The 16966-nt window shown below is 43.4% G+C and overlaps 1 protein-coding gene across 1 annotated transcript; it reads left to right on the forward strand.

Moving 5' to 3' along the window:
* The first annotated feature begins 283 nt into the window (after positions 1–283).
* On the forward strand, positions 284–11853 carry CENPH (centromere protein H). The gene is made up of 9 exons (XM_075270407.1): positions 284–558; positions 2767–2822; positions 3226–3286; positions 3708–3779; positions 3912–3968; positions 5482–5545; positions 7285–7336; positions 9721–9881; positions 11694–11853. The coding sequence occupies exons 1-9, from the start codon at positions 428–430 to the stop codon at positions 11784–11786; spliced, it is 747 nt and encodes a 248-aa protein (XP_075126508.1). The 5' UTR covers positions 284–427; the 3' UTR covers positions 11787–11853.
* Positions 11854–16966: the final 5113 nt, after the last annotated feature.

The following is a 16966-nucleotide window of genomic DNA, read 5'->3' on the forward strand; positions in this document are numbered from 1 at the left end:
TCCATTATAAATGTTGTAAGTAAAGCATAATGAGAATAAACTAAATGCTGGGAAAATATGGACAAGACTTGCTTAAAATGCTTTATGTATACTGTTAATAAAGTTGTATTAAAAAAAAAAAAATGGCTCGTGCATTTCTGGTCACATGATCATAACCACGCCTCTCCATTCATAACCAGTCGAACACATGGACTACAAACTAGTAAACCACCAATAGGATGACACATACCGGTCTAGGCCCCGCCTCCTTATTGCACAGCGCGATCATGTGACCGTGACGCGATTCTCTGCGGCTATACTACTGTATGTACAGTGCTGGAGACTCTGAGGCCACGCCCCTTGGTTGGCGGGAATTAGTTTGAATGTTCCGGGATCTCAGGCCTGTTGTGTTTATGTAGCTCAGCTGGAAGGAGGAGACGGCGACAGCATGCAGCGGGCCGGGGATGTGCGGGCACTCGCACACATGGAGCAGCAGAGTATGGAGCTCGGAAGAGTGGCGCTAATGGGAAGCCGAGATGACAAGCCGCAGACTACAGCCTGCCCCCTGCGCCTGCTGAAGTGAGTGCGGACTACACTGGCAGTCACATCCTGATTGGTGGGGGGAGGTCTGCGTGCTGTCTGACCAGCTGCACCCCACGTCTCAGGATCAGTGGGGGTCCCAGAGGTCAGAGAAGGCTCATGGGCAACTCTCTGGACATCTTGGAAAACACCATTTACCAGTGTAGGGGGGTAACGTGGACAAGAGCAGGACATGGCATAAAGAGAGAACCTCCAGTGCCCCTGCTGTCATTGTCACTGACCTCAGGGATCTATGATAAACCAGACTGCTACATGTAATTGCAGAAACCAGTTACATGTGGGGGGGAAGAAGGCAATTTTATATTGTAATCTTTTGCCCAGTCTTTTGTGGATCATTCACCACCTCCACCATTTCAAATTCCTATAACTTATTAATTGTCACTGATTCTAGCAAAGTTAGAATGTTCCCTCTATCCCCCACCATTCCCGAGTAACAAGTGCAGGTAGTTTTGGTGCCTGATGTGCTATGTAAGCTCTGTAAAGTCAGAAGGGCGGGGTCAGGCACGGGGTGTGATTCAGGGCTCCAATCAGAGGTAGCCAATGTCAGAGCTCAGAGTCACACCCCTTGTCTGCTCCGGCTTGACGCCGCCCTCCGGACAGTACAGATACTAAGAGCGGGTTCAAATCTGCGCCAATCTTGCCAGTTTCCATCTTGCCACGGAGAGACACAAAACGCTCATGGGTGGTCACTTTGCAAACCCATTCACTTGAATGGGTTTGAAAACTGATCGCTGGGTTTCTGTCTCCACCAGTTTCTCGAGCAGAAGACAGAAATCAGCAAAACGGAGACCGAGCGCAGGTGTGAACCCGCCCTAAATAGCATATCAGGCACCAAAACTAACAGCATTGATTGCTTGGGAAAGGTTAAATTGATGTAAAGAGCTGGACTTGTTGGAGGTGGTGATAGGTCCTGTATAATTGTAAGATCAACTGATTCCTTAAAGGGGTTGTTCAGCCACCAAAATAAAATTCTGTCCAGACACTGACTTGTTCCCACTGCAGCATCAGTGAGGTCACAGTTACAGCCAATCCTTGCTGAAACATCATCACTGGCGGCCAGAATACAGACTACCATTGGCTTCTGCCCCATAGCTGTGGTCAGTCAGAGGCAGTAAAGATCCTCTAGTGCAGTGGTCCTCAACCTTTTTTCCACCAGGGACCAGTTTCAGCAAGACAATTTTTCTATGGCCTGGTGGGGGCAAGGAGGGGTGTGGTTGGGGGCGGGGTTAAGCATGGGGGTGTAGATTAGAATCATGTACATATGAAAACACAAGAGAAAGTGCAAACTGACGGACACTGCAGGTTATGAAGATGGCTACTGATGACAGATATCACTCCTAATGCTGCTATTAACTTCACTACAGCCTCACTACAGCTACATTACATGTCACAGGGACAAGTGACGTGTAATGTAGTTGCCCAAAGTTTGGTAGGTGAGTGCGGGGTGGAGCCAAGAATCGCTGCATGTTCTGCATAGTACTAGAATCCCGGACATACAGCGGGTCCCGGCTCAACCCCGCACTTTGCTCACCTTATCCCGATGAGCAACAACCAAGCGTCAGTGTTGTGTCCTGGCTCAACCCCGGGCACTCGTCGGCTCCACAGCAGCTGCTGACTCCTCGCCGCCGGTAAGCGGACCGGTGCAACATGGCCCGGTACTGGTCTGCGGACCGGCGGTTGGGGACCCCTGCTCTAATGCATGAAAAAGTCAATGACTGAATTCATATGGAAGTGAATATGTAACTATGTCATTAATTATACAATGTAGATATTTGTGTAATGTAATTAAAATAATTAATCATTTTATTTTGAAGTCAGAGTCCAGAACTTTTTTCCGACTACTAAAAAATTGGTCCTGATCTCACAGCCCTGCTGGTGACGTTACTGGACAGAAAACATTAGTGTCATTTGTAGGAATCCATCAGTATGGCCAGATTCCATCAGCAGGGATGACACGGGGCTCTCATAGCCCTCACCAGCACATGGCAGTACCCTCTTCACTCTACCCAGGGGCAGACAACTGGCATAGTGAGCAGCCCCTATAGTCTGTTCATGGTGCTGGGAATACAATATGTCTACTGCAAATCTATAATCTACAAGGGTTCATCAAAGGGGAAACTGCAGCTTATTCTTCCAGAACCTCTATCATAGCAGCTTTCAGTCACGTTTTTCTTTTTCTCTATCCAGACAATTGGAAAAGCTGAAACGTCAGAAATTTGAGCTGGAGAACAAGATCAGAGCAGGTAATGTTGAGAGTCATAATATAATAGAGGATGAGAACATGAATTTGAGGAGTCTCATCGGACTCATCTCTGGTGTTCCCGCCACCTGTGCTACATAATAGGAGTTAGACTTAGTGTTCAAATTTACACAAAAATGATTAAAATTTGCCCCCCTATATTGTTTTGTGCTTGTGGTGTATGATATGTATAGTTTTTTATTACACTGTAATGATTGTTTTGGGGTTTTTTTGTGTTGGTAATGTATTTTTGTTTTCTATTTTGTCTATTTTTCATATTTCAGTGACATACATGTCTGGTCAGGACAGTTTCATTGGCCCTTTGGTAGTTTTTGGAATCCCCTGCTGTGTTCCGGGATAATGTGTTTGTGATTGTGTTACATGTTCTTTGTTCTTTTACTATGCAGGTGAATTGTCAGTAGAAGATTTTCCCACAGAGAATCTCACTAAGGAATATATTACTCAGGGGTATGGTATCTATCTATCTACTATCTATCTAACTATCTATCTGTCTCATTATGAGTGGGTGTCATTTTGAATTAGACTGTAGAAGCATAACCCTGGTGGATAAGACTAAGGCCTTAATCTTATCCAGTCTTAGTCTTAGTCAGTGCATTGTTTACCAATACCAGGAGCAGGTCAGAAACACAGAAAAGGTTCAAGTCTTCTATTATTCCTTCTCTCTGTGTATTCTCCACTCCTGGCTTTGTGAATAAAGGTGCCATAGATAGAAGCCAATACAGACATGGTGATAATCGTCTTACAAGTTTTCACACTGAGTACATTTCCAGTGTTTGGGAACCCCCTGCAGTGACCACATTGTAACCATTGGGGTAATGACCTCCCAGTGACATTTATGGATGCTGACTCTATACTTCTTTTTTGGCAGGATTACGCATTTGGAAAACGAGATTGAAAAGCTGAAAGTTGCGCACCATAACAAATCACTGTTATTGCGGAGGCGAGTATCCTCTCATAGCGCTGTCTGATAGTTGTACATCACACTTCAGTCCAGTTGACTAGTTAAATACTGTATGTATATTTTGCTTTTAACAATTTCTGATCTTTTCATTACAATTTCTCTTTATTGTAGGATGCAGTTTTATGACGCATTACACAGAAAGTTGTCAGAGAAGAACACAGAGTCTAAGTAAGTGTCACTGGTGGCTATTTACTTGTAGTTCTTACTTTATGTAAACCTGACTTGTATGGATTGGTAATTAATGGTTTGGCATATGACTTATGTGACAAAATTGCATTAGTTGAGAAAATGCAGATCTACTCATATACTCCATTGTGGCATGTATAAGGGTACATGTGGTGGCTGTGTGAGTCAATTGATTTTAAAGAGCAGCTGTCCTTTAATATATTGTCACTGTCTTATACTTCAGTGCCCATTTCTGAAGTTACAAATGAAGTGATAAAGTAGTGCCCACTACTATGTATAGTCACGGGTGCAGTCTCAGAATTGGCAGCTGCAGCAGCCGTCACAGATATAGCCATGGTCAATACACATTGCTTTATGGCTTGTGTATCAGGTACTACTACTTTGTAATACCATCTCCATTACCATTGACCAGTACCATTTGTGAACAACACAAGTTAGTGGAATCACGTTTACCCCTGTCCCATGGGTCTGTTGCCTCGGGATAACCTTGGATTCTGACCTATCCTTCAAGTCACACATACAAACCCTCAACACCTCCTGCCGCTTCCAACTTAAGAACATTCAGTGAATCCGCTCCTTCCTTCCCCTGAAGTTACAAAGATGCTAGTCCATGCCCTCATAATCTCCTGCTTAGATTACTGTAAAACCTTCTCCATGTCCTCTCAGGGAATATTCTCGCCTCCCTCCAGTCCACCTTAAATTGCACTGCTTGCTTTAATAAACCTCTCCCCCTGTTCTTCATCGGCTGCTCCCCTCTGCCGATCCCCTCGCTGGCTACCTGTTGCCGAGTGCATTGAGTTCAAAATACTAACACTGACATACAAAGCCATTCACAACCTGTCCCCTCCATATATCTCTGATCTAATCTGCGGCTACCTGCCCACACGTAACCTCCAATGTTCTGCTCTTATCCTATCTTCACACAACCATCTCCCAAGATTTCTCCCATGCATCCCCCAAACTTTGGAACTCATTCAAGACACATAAGACTGACCCTCACAATCACAAGCTTCCAATCACACTACTGCCACCACACCGCCATCAGAACTGCCTCTCCCCTCACCTTCTGTCTCTAGCCCCTTCCCTCATAGACTATAAGCGGGCAGGGCCCTCTACCCCACTGTGCCAGTCGGTCATTGTTCATTTTATATCTACCTGTATATTTTGTGTATTGTATGTAACCCCCAAATGTAAAGCACCATGGAATTAATATAATAATGTACAACACCATGGGATTAATATAATAATCTACAGCACCATGGGATTAATATAATACTGTACAGCACCATGGGATTAATGGTGCCATATACAGTAAATAAACAATAATAATAAACTTTATTTTTTGCCTTATTTTTTGCCCTTTGCAGAGAGGCACTTCTTTATTCTATATGACATTATGTGGCAGTTGTTCAATGATATATTTCACAAATTCCTTTTTAACTTTTTAGATCTTGGGTCATACTGGCAGAATAATTGTTTTCACATATTTTTTTAGGATGATACATGACACCATGGAGCACAGTATGGGGCTGTGTCAGCAGATCCTTAAATCACAGAAGGTAAGCACTGGAGTAAGATGAGCCTAGTTTATTAACCCTTTCCCATCGGGGAAATTTTTTGATTTTAGTTTTAGACTCCCTGCCTCCCAAAACCACACACGGTAACTTTTTTCATTTTTCTATTCACAGAGCCATATGAGGGCTTAATGTTTGCAGGACAAATTGTTCTTCATAATGCTACTATTTATTATGTACAATGCAGTGGCGTAACTAGGAATGGCGGGGCCCCGTTGCAAACTTTTGACATGGGCCCCCCAAGAGGGGTATGTGGGCGTGCAGGTTATATGCGAACAAGAGGGTGACGTGGGGTGCAGGGTATGTATGAACAAGAGGGGGGTATGGATGTGCAAACTGTATGCGAGCAAGAGGGCAATATGGAGCAGGGAACCTCTAATTCCACCACAATCTTGCTCACACACAGCCTGCACCTCCATGTACCCCTCTTGCTCACACACAGCCTGCACCTCCATGTACACCTCTTGCTCACGCACAGCCTTCACAGCCTATATCCCATTCCCCCATTGTACACTGACCTGTACAATCCGGGTAGCTCTGCCCACAAAAGACACTGAGTCTGTTAGTAGATGAAAAGACCTTTGAAGTCATGATGATGTCATGTCTCAGGTCCTTCAATCTACTAGTATAGATGCCTGCACAGGGCTTAGGACAGCAGGCAGGAGATAGAAGTTGCAAGTGCTGGAAGGCAGCCCCTGCTTGGGTACAGTAGTGAAGCCAGCAATTGCTAGCTTCATTTACTGTCAAAAGATGGACTGTGGAGGAGGCAGCTCCTCTCCACATCCATCTTCAGGCAGCCCCGGCGCTGCAGTAAATTGGGCCAGTTACCTGCTGGAGTTACACCAGTGGGTAATGGCCTATTAAAAAAAAAAAAAAAAAAAAAAAATCTGCAGTGGTAGCAGCTGTCACCGGGCCCCCTAGCATCCTGGGCCCTGTGGCAGCTGCTACCACTACTACCCCGGTCCTCACTCCCCTGGTACAATGCGGAAAGCTTTAAAAAAATTCAGAATTGTGCGGAATTGGAGAAAAAGTGCATTTGCGCAAATTTCTTATGGGCGTCATTTTTACGACGTTCCCTTTACAGCCATACTGGCATATCACCTGCATTTTATGCTGTGGTGTGATTCCAGGGATACCAAACTTATGCTTTTATTTAATTTTTATTTTTCACATATATATATAATATATATATATATTAGATATGTGTATGTTTTGTTTTTTGTTTACTTTTTTTGATGTCCCACTAGTGGACCTGAAACAGATATGGTCTGATCGTTGATTCAGTACAATACACCCTCGGCTGCAGCTGCCTATTTAGACTGAGCCGGTGGGTCTTCTGCCGTATTAGTACAGCGGTTTGCCTTACGACCCAATGGCTGCGTCGTAATAGTATGGGTCTAGTCCCCTAGGGGTTAAATATATCCTTTATTGTTTTTTTTTTCTTATGAATTGCCCAATCGCCGCACCACTGAAAATCCCAGCCCCCGCAACGCCACAGGAAAATTAACCTACATGAAAGTGGCCCTATGTACGAAAAGGCTCAGGACCACTGCTGTAAGGTTTTAGCGGCTCCCACCATTAAATCAGTAATAATCCTAGCCAGCACACAGATCGACATTAGTTCTGCTTTCACTGACCTGCACATGGTTGTGTGTATGAGGCCTAAAGAAAGCTGCTCTGATGGACCCGGCAACAATTTTTTTTTCTTTTAATCTTTCTTGAAGGAGACCCTCGCTTTGGAAGAAAAATTGATTAACCTCAGAAGGAAGAGAATGGGTAAGGTGCTTTAATTCTGAACCTTTATTTTGCCGTGTCTTGTTGCGTTTCACGTTCATTTTTTCAGTCCACTTACTGAAATGCTAAATAACATCATACCCAACTTTGTAATGTTCAGCAATATAGTGATATTCTGTGAAACCATTACAGTCTACCTAAGCTCAACAAATCTTACATAAATCAATGTTACAGTGCGTGCATATGAGGTAACACTTTTTCTGGCCATTATATGATTTGCATTTAGCATTTTTATCAGTTTTTTCCCTCCACAAGCTTTGTCTAACTTTCAGTTTTCCATGAGCAGGGTTGTAGAGACTTGTTGCTACGACGTCTCCCACAGAAGAGAGGAGAATCATCCCATTCATGGTTATACAACCGCTTTTCATAAATGAATAGTACATGTAAATGGAAGGAAGTTTGTAATAGATCTTATTAAAGAAATATGTTTGCTTTTCCATTAATCAGAGTTGCTTTATACATAGAAGTCTATGGAGGCGGACTGCTGAAAAAGACACACAAGAAACTGCTGCTACTCTGAGAGTGAGGGAGCTCTGCTCTACACTGCACAGACTGAGGCAATACATCAGTTTACAGCCTCCTCTTCCTCTACTCTCTGTAGACTTCTGTGTGTAAGCTGGATGCAGAGATAGACTGTTGATAAAGAATGCATGTGAAGATAAGGGTGAGAAAAGCAATGTAGCAAGTATAGAAGGAAGCTATTTCTTTAATAAGATATATTAAAAAAAATTCTTATATTAATTTATGAAATGTTTTTTATAAATAGATGTGCTCTTTAACTTTTTCTCACTCAGAAGTATCAGCAGCTTCATATAGTATAATAATAAATAATAATAAATTTTATATAGCGCCAACATATTCTGCAGCGCTGTACAATTTGTAGGGTTCAAATACAGACAGAAAGATACATTACAAAGAAAGTCATTTCACACAATGGGACTTCATATAGTTCATTATAGAGAGGTGCAGAGTTATATTGATATAAAGTACTTGGGTGAGGTAGAAACTTGATATTTATCTCCAGCAGTCTATGTGCCTGTTTTCTTTCTCTCATTTAGCCCCAATTATCTCTCCTTTTCTCTATAGACTTCAGTGTAATCTGCTACCTTTTATGAACTTCAATCTGTCTTAATGTATCAAGACAGATTCAACATAGCTTTCAGATTGAATGTTATTTAGCAGGATTGGGGGAGAAGGAATAGAGCCTGATAAATGTAGAACAAGGCATTGTTGGGGCAACACAGTGGCTCAGTGGTTAGCACTGCAGCCTTGCAGTGCTGAAGTCTTGGGTTCAAATCCTGCAAGGAACAACATCTGCAAGGAGTTTGTATGTTCTCCCCGTGTTTACATGGATTTCCTCCTATACTCAAAAAGACATACTGATAGGGAGAAAAAAAGGCATTGTTCTCTCGTATGATATATTATATTATAAAGTTTTTTGTATAAGGAAAATGTTCGTTCTTGTACTGTGTTAGCCAAGGTATCAACTACTGAAGACTATAAAGTTTTTTGAAGATAGTCTATAAGATATAAGCAAATAATATTATTTTATTTAACATTTGCAAAATAAGGTTAGCTGTACACATATCTGTTGACCAAATGCTTGTTCTGCTGACCACTCCTGATCCTCCATATACTGTACATACATGCTTAGTTGAGCTGTATATGGGGGTGAGGGAATAAACCTCCACTGGTAGTATTAATCTCCCTGTGAGCAAAAGGATCAGAAATGTTGAAATCTAACATATCCGAGTTCTCCCTTCCTGTACTACTGTAGGGGAAGAGTTGGCAGGCCCCAATACATATTAGATGATCGACCAGTTCCATAGATATCATTGGTTTCAGCCAACATACATCTAATGCGTATGGACAGCTTAAAGGGATCCTATCATTAAAACTCAATTTTTTTTCTCACTAACATGTTGGAATTCTTCTCTTACCTTTAGATATCTTCTCTGCGCCGCCGTTCGGTATAAATCCTGGTTTTCGTCGGTATGCAAATGAGTTCTCTCACAGCACTAGGGTCGTCTCCAATGCTGTGATAGAACTCTCCAGCGCCGCCTCCATCTTCTTCAGGAACGGCCTCTTCACGCGTTTTCTTCCGGCGCTAGCTTCAAACTTCTAGGCCTAGGGCAAAGCCAACTGCGCATGCCCGCCAGCCACAAGAAAACTGCCGCTTACACAGTATTGTAAGCAGCCATTTTCTTGTAGCCAGCGGGCAGGCACAGAAAAAATTGAGTTTTAATGATAGGATCCCTTTAAGGAGTTGAGGGTGGTGTGACTGGAATCAGTTTTAGCCCTTTATCTGGTCCTTCTACACAACTAATACTTTTTGTTTTCTTTTCTTTTTTTTTTTCTTTTGGCAGAGCTTAAAGAGACCTGTACTGAGGTGATGACAGAGCTCCGAAGCATGAAGGAAAGTGACAACAACAAATTTTCTGAACTGGATAATGCAAACTTCAGGAAAATAAATAAATACATTGCAAAAGAAATTGACATCACAACAGTGATCCAGAATGTTTTCCAGGTAACCACAATCTCCGTATACAGAGTTGCAGAACTGCAAATTTCTTCCAGAAACAGCATCACACCTATCCATGGGTTATGTCTGGCACTGCAGTGTGGCTTCATTGAAGGGAATGCTAGTAACTGCAGTACCACCTAAAACCATTGGACAGGTGTGGTGCAGTTTCAGGAACACTGGAAACCCTCTTTTATAAAATTTAGAGATGGATATAAACTTTTTAAAGCTTTATTAGGGTATATGGATTATTTAGAGGGGAGTCGGCCGCTTCTTTATAAGCCTGAAGAAAAAGAGGCTAACATACAGTCACCTTTATGTACAGATAATACAGTGTTCACACTTGTGCCTTGTACCTATCTGCCGTAATTCTACCTAAATCCCCAGAAAAACTACTTGGGGGCGGCTTGATGGTGGTCAGTTTAAAAACCCCTTCATTTCAATAGGTTTTTAAAGCAAACCACCGGTTTCCGTATGCAGCTTCTCTGCTGTGAAACAGCAGTCGACTGTGTCCGTGCAAAAACAAAAAAAACAAAACCCGTTTCACGGTGGTGAGGCTGCATACGGACACTGGCGGTTTGTTTTAAAAACCCATTGAAATGAATGGGTTTTTAATGTGACCGCCGGCAAGCTGTCCCCAAGCTGTTTTTCCTGGGATTTAGGTGAAATCACGGCAGACAGGTACAAGGCACAAATACTAAAGCCACAGTAGGATCCTTTCATACTGCTTTAGTGGTGGGTATCCATCTGGAGGATTGTATATGAATATGTATGTTTAGTAGACACCACTGAGTTGCATGTGCCACACACACGCTTCCATGTTGACAAAATTTATAGCACATGATATACATTTTCTATTTCTGGAAAATAGACCTATACCAGCTAGACAGAAGCTAACAGCACTTTCTTTGGCCCCTATGTGGTGTGAGTACAGTGGCCTATGAACCTATTTAATGTGCACTGCAGACGTAAGGTGAACTATTATTTGTGGTTCAGAACATCACTGCTATCGTGTCAAAAATTGCCCAAAAAATGTAACGAGTAAACAGGACACGTGTTTTTCTGTTTTTCCTGATGTATTGTTTCAGTGGGTGGAAACTCGCCTTACCTAACGCATGCAGTCTAAGGTCTCATTCACACTTCAACTTTTAGTCTTTGGGTCTGTAAAAAAAAAAACAAAAAACAAAATGGATGGCACATGGATGCCATAAGTTTTATTTTTCACTGACCCATACTCTTACATTGGTGTGATACATCCACCTCAGGCCTGGTTCACATCTGTGTTCGGTAATCTGTTTGGGGAGTCCGCATGGGGACCCCCGAACGGACTACGAAGCACATTGGCAAGCGGTGTGCAGTGAGGGCACACTCCTCATAAACTATAATGGGGTCCATGTGTTTTCCACGCGGTCTCCACATGAGTCATGCGGACAGGAAAGTAGATCATGAACTACTTTCCTCTCTGCATGTTCCGTGCGGACACCGCACGGAAAGCACACGGACCCCATTTATAGTCTATGGGGTCCGTGTGCTTTCATAATCTCACCACATGCCAAGGCGTTCAGTATTCCGTTCGGGGGGGGGGGGGGGGGTCCCAATATGAACTCCCTGGATTACCAAATGCAGATGTGAACTAGGCCTCAGGGACAAAAATGGACATGTTGGGTCCCCACCAAAAACTCTGCTTTTCTGTCATTGAATAAGCATTCTATACTGTCTGAACCAAGCGACACCATTTCCTGTGTTAAACCTAGAATAAAAGTTTTCTTTTACAGTCATATTTTTGGCTAACTTTGCTTTCCCCTTCTTTCACTTCAGAGACTGATTCTGGGTAGCTGTGTCAACTGGGCAGAAGATCCAAAACTGAAGGAGATTGTGCTCACATTGGGCAAGAATCCAGCCAGTTTTTAGTCATCCTGTATTTTATTATGTATATTTTAACTATGTAATTATTTTATGTCAGTTTTATTTTTTGTATTTTTTTTTCTATCCCCTATATAGTCTTTTTGAAACTCATTACTAAGAAGAAAAAAAACTTTTATTGTAATGTCTTGTTTCTTTTATTATTATAATAATTATTATTATTATCACTGTGGGCTGATTTTCTAACTTGTGTGTATGTATAATTATTATATCGGATTGGGTGGGTGCAGACCTTAGGCACCCCTGCCGATCAGCTGATCCAAATGCCTGAATCTTAGTGACTGTAGTGTCTTTACCATTCAGGCAAATTGGGCTAAGCTTGACTGCTAGGCGCAGCAGATATGCAATATCTCGTGCAGTTTCTGATATACAGTAAATAGGCTGCAGCACTTGTCTGTATGCCATGGCTCATTCAGTCAGCTGGCTGCCGGGATTCTATAACTGCACCAATCTAATATCGATGATCTATTGTTTATAGGATAGGTCATCCATATAAAAGAGGGAACCTTTTTTACCATCGTGTATATAAGGCCTTAGGCCTCAAGCTGTTTTTTCTGTTGCAGATTATGCTGCAATTTTTCAGCCGAAGCGAAGAGTGGCTTCAAAAGGAAATCCACTGCTAACTTTAGCTAAAAAAAATAAAAATCATAACGGCAGATTTACTACTGTTTTCTAAGTTTTAGACAATGCAACTTCCTAAACTATGCCAGACTATCTATTCTAAGTTTACACTTCTCTCATTAGTTGTCTGAAAAGTTCCTGACACATTTTTTGAACACTGAGTCACAGCTGAGGGTGAGTTCACACTGTGTTTTTTGGACCGGAACCTGAGGCGGAGGCCGCCTCAGGTTCTGGTCCAAAATTCAGATAGCTGCAACTGGATGTCGGTGCAGTGCATCGGCATCCAGTCACGCACTCCACTCCAGAATGGGAACCGTCTTTTTGGTCAGGATTTTGAGGCGGATACGGCCTCAAAATCCTGACCAAAAAACCCTGTGTGAGTTTACCCTTATGCTACAAAGCAGATATTCAGATTATGAGCCATCCATGGAAATCCCAGCACCAAGGTTGGCCGTACACATACCTGTTAGCCAAATGCTTATTCTACTAACAGCTATTCATCCTGATCCCCAATATACATGCATGCTTAGCTGAGCTGTGCATGCATGCTGAAAGGGGACAAGGGATTAAACCGCCACTGGCAGTACTGATCTCCCTGTGAGCAAAAGGATCAGACATGTTGAAATCCAACATATCTGAGTCTTCCCCTCCTCTACTACTGTGGGGGAAGTGTTGGCAGGCCCCAATACCTAGTAGATGATCGGCCAGGCCAGCTGAAATCATTGGTTGCAGCCAGAATACATCTCATGTGTATGGACAGTTTAAGGGGAGATAAGATGTCGATATGAGAACATAGCTTAGAAACGGGGCTGCCAGGGCTGCATGTCTGATTTCCAGTCCTGCTCTCATATCCCTTTACTGTACTGGGTGATGACAGAGCTTTGAGGCATGAAGGAAAATGTCTGCTATGATGGAGGGGCCGCTATGGTCAGTTTGGGACATTATAGTGTGTATAAATGGGACATTATACTGTGTGGGGACCAGGAAGAGGGGTGCTATGCTGTGTGAGGGTGTCAAAAGTTTTCTATGGAGCCCAGTCATTGTAATGTGGGGCATAATATTAGGGTGACTATAGGAGCATTATACTGTGTGTGGAGCACAAAGAGAAATAGATAGGGATGGGAGGAGTCAATTTAGAAGTGGGTGGAGCTAAATCTGCCATTCACTATTCACCCCGCACATTTTGTCCTTCTTTCTGTTCTTTGAAAGTTGGTTGGTATGTATGCTTTCATTAATAAACCTCACACCTATGGGTCTAATCGTCTGAGTACCTTGTTCTGTGCGGTAACATAGGGCAGGACACAGTGTCCTGCTGAATACAATAGGAGATTGAATATGGAATTCGGAGCAGATTTTGTGACGGAATCCAACTCAAAATCAGCACCAGATATGTCCATGTGAATTTACCCCAATACTAATGCATAAAGATGCAGATTTTCTGCATTGAAATCTGTGTGGAAAATCTGCAGTAGCAGTCACTACTGACCCTGGGGGCCCCCAAATGTCTCTAGGACATATAAAGTATAGCACTATTCTAAATGACAGGTTAGGGGCCCCGGAATGGATTTTTTTTTCCAGGGGCTTCAAGCTATGCCTTTGTCTGTACATTAATACGAATATGGATATATATATGAGTTACACAGGAAGAGGAAGCTGCAGGGAATGGAGACTGCTCGCAGTGTTCAGTGCAGGTCCTGATAGAGCGGAGCTGCTCCTGGTAGGGGCGGGGCCTAGTCCGTCACTGCTCTGTGCTGTATAGAGGCTGCAGGAGCCGAGCAAGTGTAGATGGAGAAGAGAGAGCAGTGAGGGCTGTGCTGTGGTAATGGAGGATGGAAGGAGAGAGATAGGATTGATTTGCATGGGACTGCATGGTGGAGGAGGCTGAAAAGAGAGTGATGTTTTACATGGGACTGTGTGCTGGAGGGGTCTCTGATGTACTGCTGGTATCTTAAGGGGGGGGGCAGTAACATAACAAGTGTCTTGTGGGACCTGGTGTAAACTATTGTTTGGGCCCCTCCCCCTAGTGGTGGCCCCCACACAGTCTTAGGGCTCGTTCACACGGGGGCGGTGGGGCGGATTTTGACCATATTGACCGCCTGAAGAAAGGGCAGCTCGCTAGTGGTCTCTATGGACCACCATTGTAAAGGTGCGGATTATGACGTGGATTCTGCTGTCAAAATCCACCCCTTTGGCCCCGTGTGAACTAGCCCTTACATGCTGAGCAGTGTATTCCTCCCCCATGCACACACACATAGTATTATATGCTCAGCAGTGCCCCCCCTCACAGTATTATATGCCCAGTAGTGGTCCCCCATATAGTATTATATACCCAGCAGTGTTACACACACACATTATTATATGTCCAGCAGTGCCCCCCCCCCCCCCCCCCGCACACACACATATTATATTACCAGCAGTGGCCCCCCACATAGTATTATATGCCCAACAGAGCCCCGCCTCTATCCCCATGCACACAGTATTCTATACTATGTTCAACTCCATTCTAGTGGCAGCCCTGCTCGCAGTGTACAGTGCAGGGAGGCCTCTGGACTGAGGGCAGTCTATGGCCATATGTCAGGGGGTCCATAAACTGGGACTCCATGGACAGTTAGAACTATGGCTGAAATATGTTCATGGTTACGGCTGACAAGCGGTGAGCTTATGGAAGCGCACGAACCCCATAGACTATAATGGGGCCCGTGTGTTTTCCGTGCGGTCTCCGCAGAAGTCACGTGGAGAAAAATGTACTTCATGAACTACTTTCCTCTCCGCATGACTGGTGCGGACACCGCGCAGAAAACACACAGACCCCATTATAGTCTATGGGGTCCGTGTGCTTCCATAAGCTCACCACTTGTCAATGCGTTCGGTATTCCGCTTGGAGGGAGGGGTCCCCATGTAGACTCCCCGAATGGAATACCGAATGCAGGTGTGAACTAGGCCTAAACGGTCAATTTATGTATAGTAAGACCTGCCCATTTCCACTTTGGCTCCGCCCATTCCCATCAATGTCACTTTGTGCCCTCACACAGTTTAATGTCTGTACAGTGGCCCCCTCCAGTTTTCCCCACAGTATACAGTCCTCCTCCAGTTGCCCCCCAATATACAATCTTTTTCCAATTTCCCTAACAGTATACAGTCCTCCTCCAGTTGCCCGCACAGTATACAGTCCTCCTCCAGTTGCCCGCACAGTATACAGTATTTTTCCAGTTGCCCGCACAGTATACAGTCCTCCTCCAGTTGCCCTCCACAAGAGTTGGGATCCAGTTGGGTTGTAAACTGCCTCCGGTATAACAGTCATATTTCAACCCTGCCCCAAGTGGTGTGATCCAAAGAGAGAGGTGACCCTAGCCTCTCTGCTGCCTGAGTCAAACTATAGAAAGTCATCTCCCCCCCCCCAAAAAAAAAAAAAATATCCATGCATTGTCTATCTTTAGTTTTGTGATGGGGCCCTCCTAATTAGGACAACCCCCCATTGGCAGATGAACAAATGCCCTTATTTGGTCCCCACATAGTATAACACCCCCTTTATTTGGCCCCCACACAATATACAACCCCCTTTTTCTTGGCCACCACACCATACATGACCTCTTTTTTTCACCCACAACGGGACACCTGACCCCTTTTTCTGTCCCTCGCTCAGTTAATGACCCCCCTATATCTGGCTCCCAACCACTAGAGCAGTGATTTTCAACCTTTTTTGAGCCGCAGCACACTTTTTACACTTAAAAAATCCCGGGGCACACCACCAACCAAAATGGCACAAAATGACACTAAAACAGTACATATTATACATATAGTTAATAATATAGATTCTAAATGGTTGATTCTTTGGTTGAAATAAACTGCCGCAAAATCTGCAACAAAAACGCTGCGTTTATGCAACGTGGGGCCTCAGCCTTACGCCTTCTGCATACAAGTGGCACGCATGTGGTTTTCACTGATATAAACATTAAAAATTAATTGACAGGGCCACAAATGCAGACAGATATAGGGTATGTATAGGACAGATATAGGGTAGGTAAAGGACAGATATAGGGTATATATAGGACAGATATAGGGTATGTATAGGACAGATATAGGACCTGCTCTATAATTTTCAGCTCTTCAATTTGGCCCAGATACACAGCCACAAAAAGAATGGCTGTATATATGGGTCCTTAGAAATGTATAGGTCTGTACTCTTATCCACAGTTGTGTATAAAAAGCCTGGCCATGTGCATTGCAGGTTACAACTCAATATGCCTCATATTAATAGCAGTGAACCCCATCATGTCCCTCACATTAACCCCCTGTGTGCTTTACATAAGGGATACTGATATGTGAGACATATGGAGGTGATAATTAAGTAAATATCTTCATTATATAGTACCCCCATATGTCACACATGTTATTAACTCTTATGTGAGCCACACAGGAGTTAATATGAGGGACATGATGGGGTTAATTGCTATTAATGTGAGGCACATGGAGTTACTAAAACTAAAGTAATAACCCCAAATGCCTGACATTCATAAGAATAGTTACTAACCTGGTGTTTTCTTTTA

This window comes from Leptodactylus fuscus, chromosome 1 (genome assembly GCF_031893055.1).
Source record: "Leptodactylus fuscus isolate aLepFus1 chromosome 1, aLepFus1.hap2, whole genome shotgun sequence".
NCBI classification, from domain to species: domain Eukaryota; kingdom Metazoa; phylum Chordata; class Amphibia; order Anura; family Leptodactylidae; genus Leptodactylus; species Leptodactylus fuscus.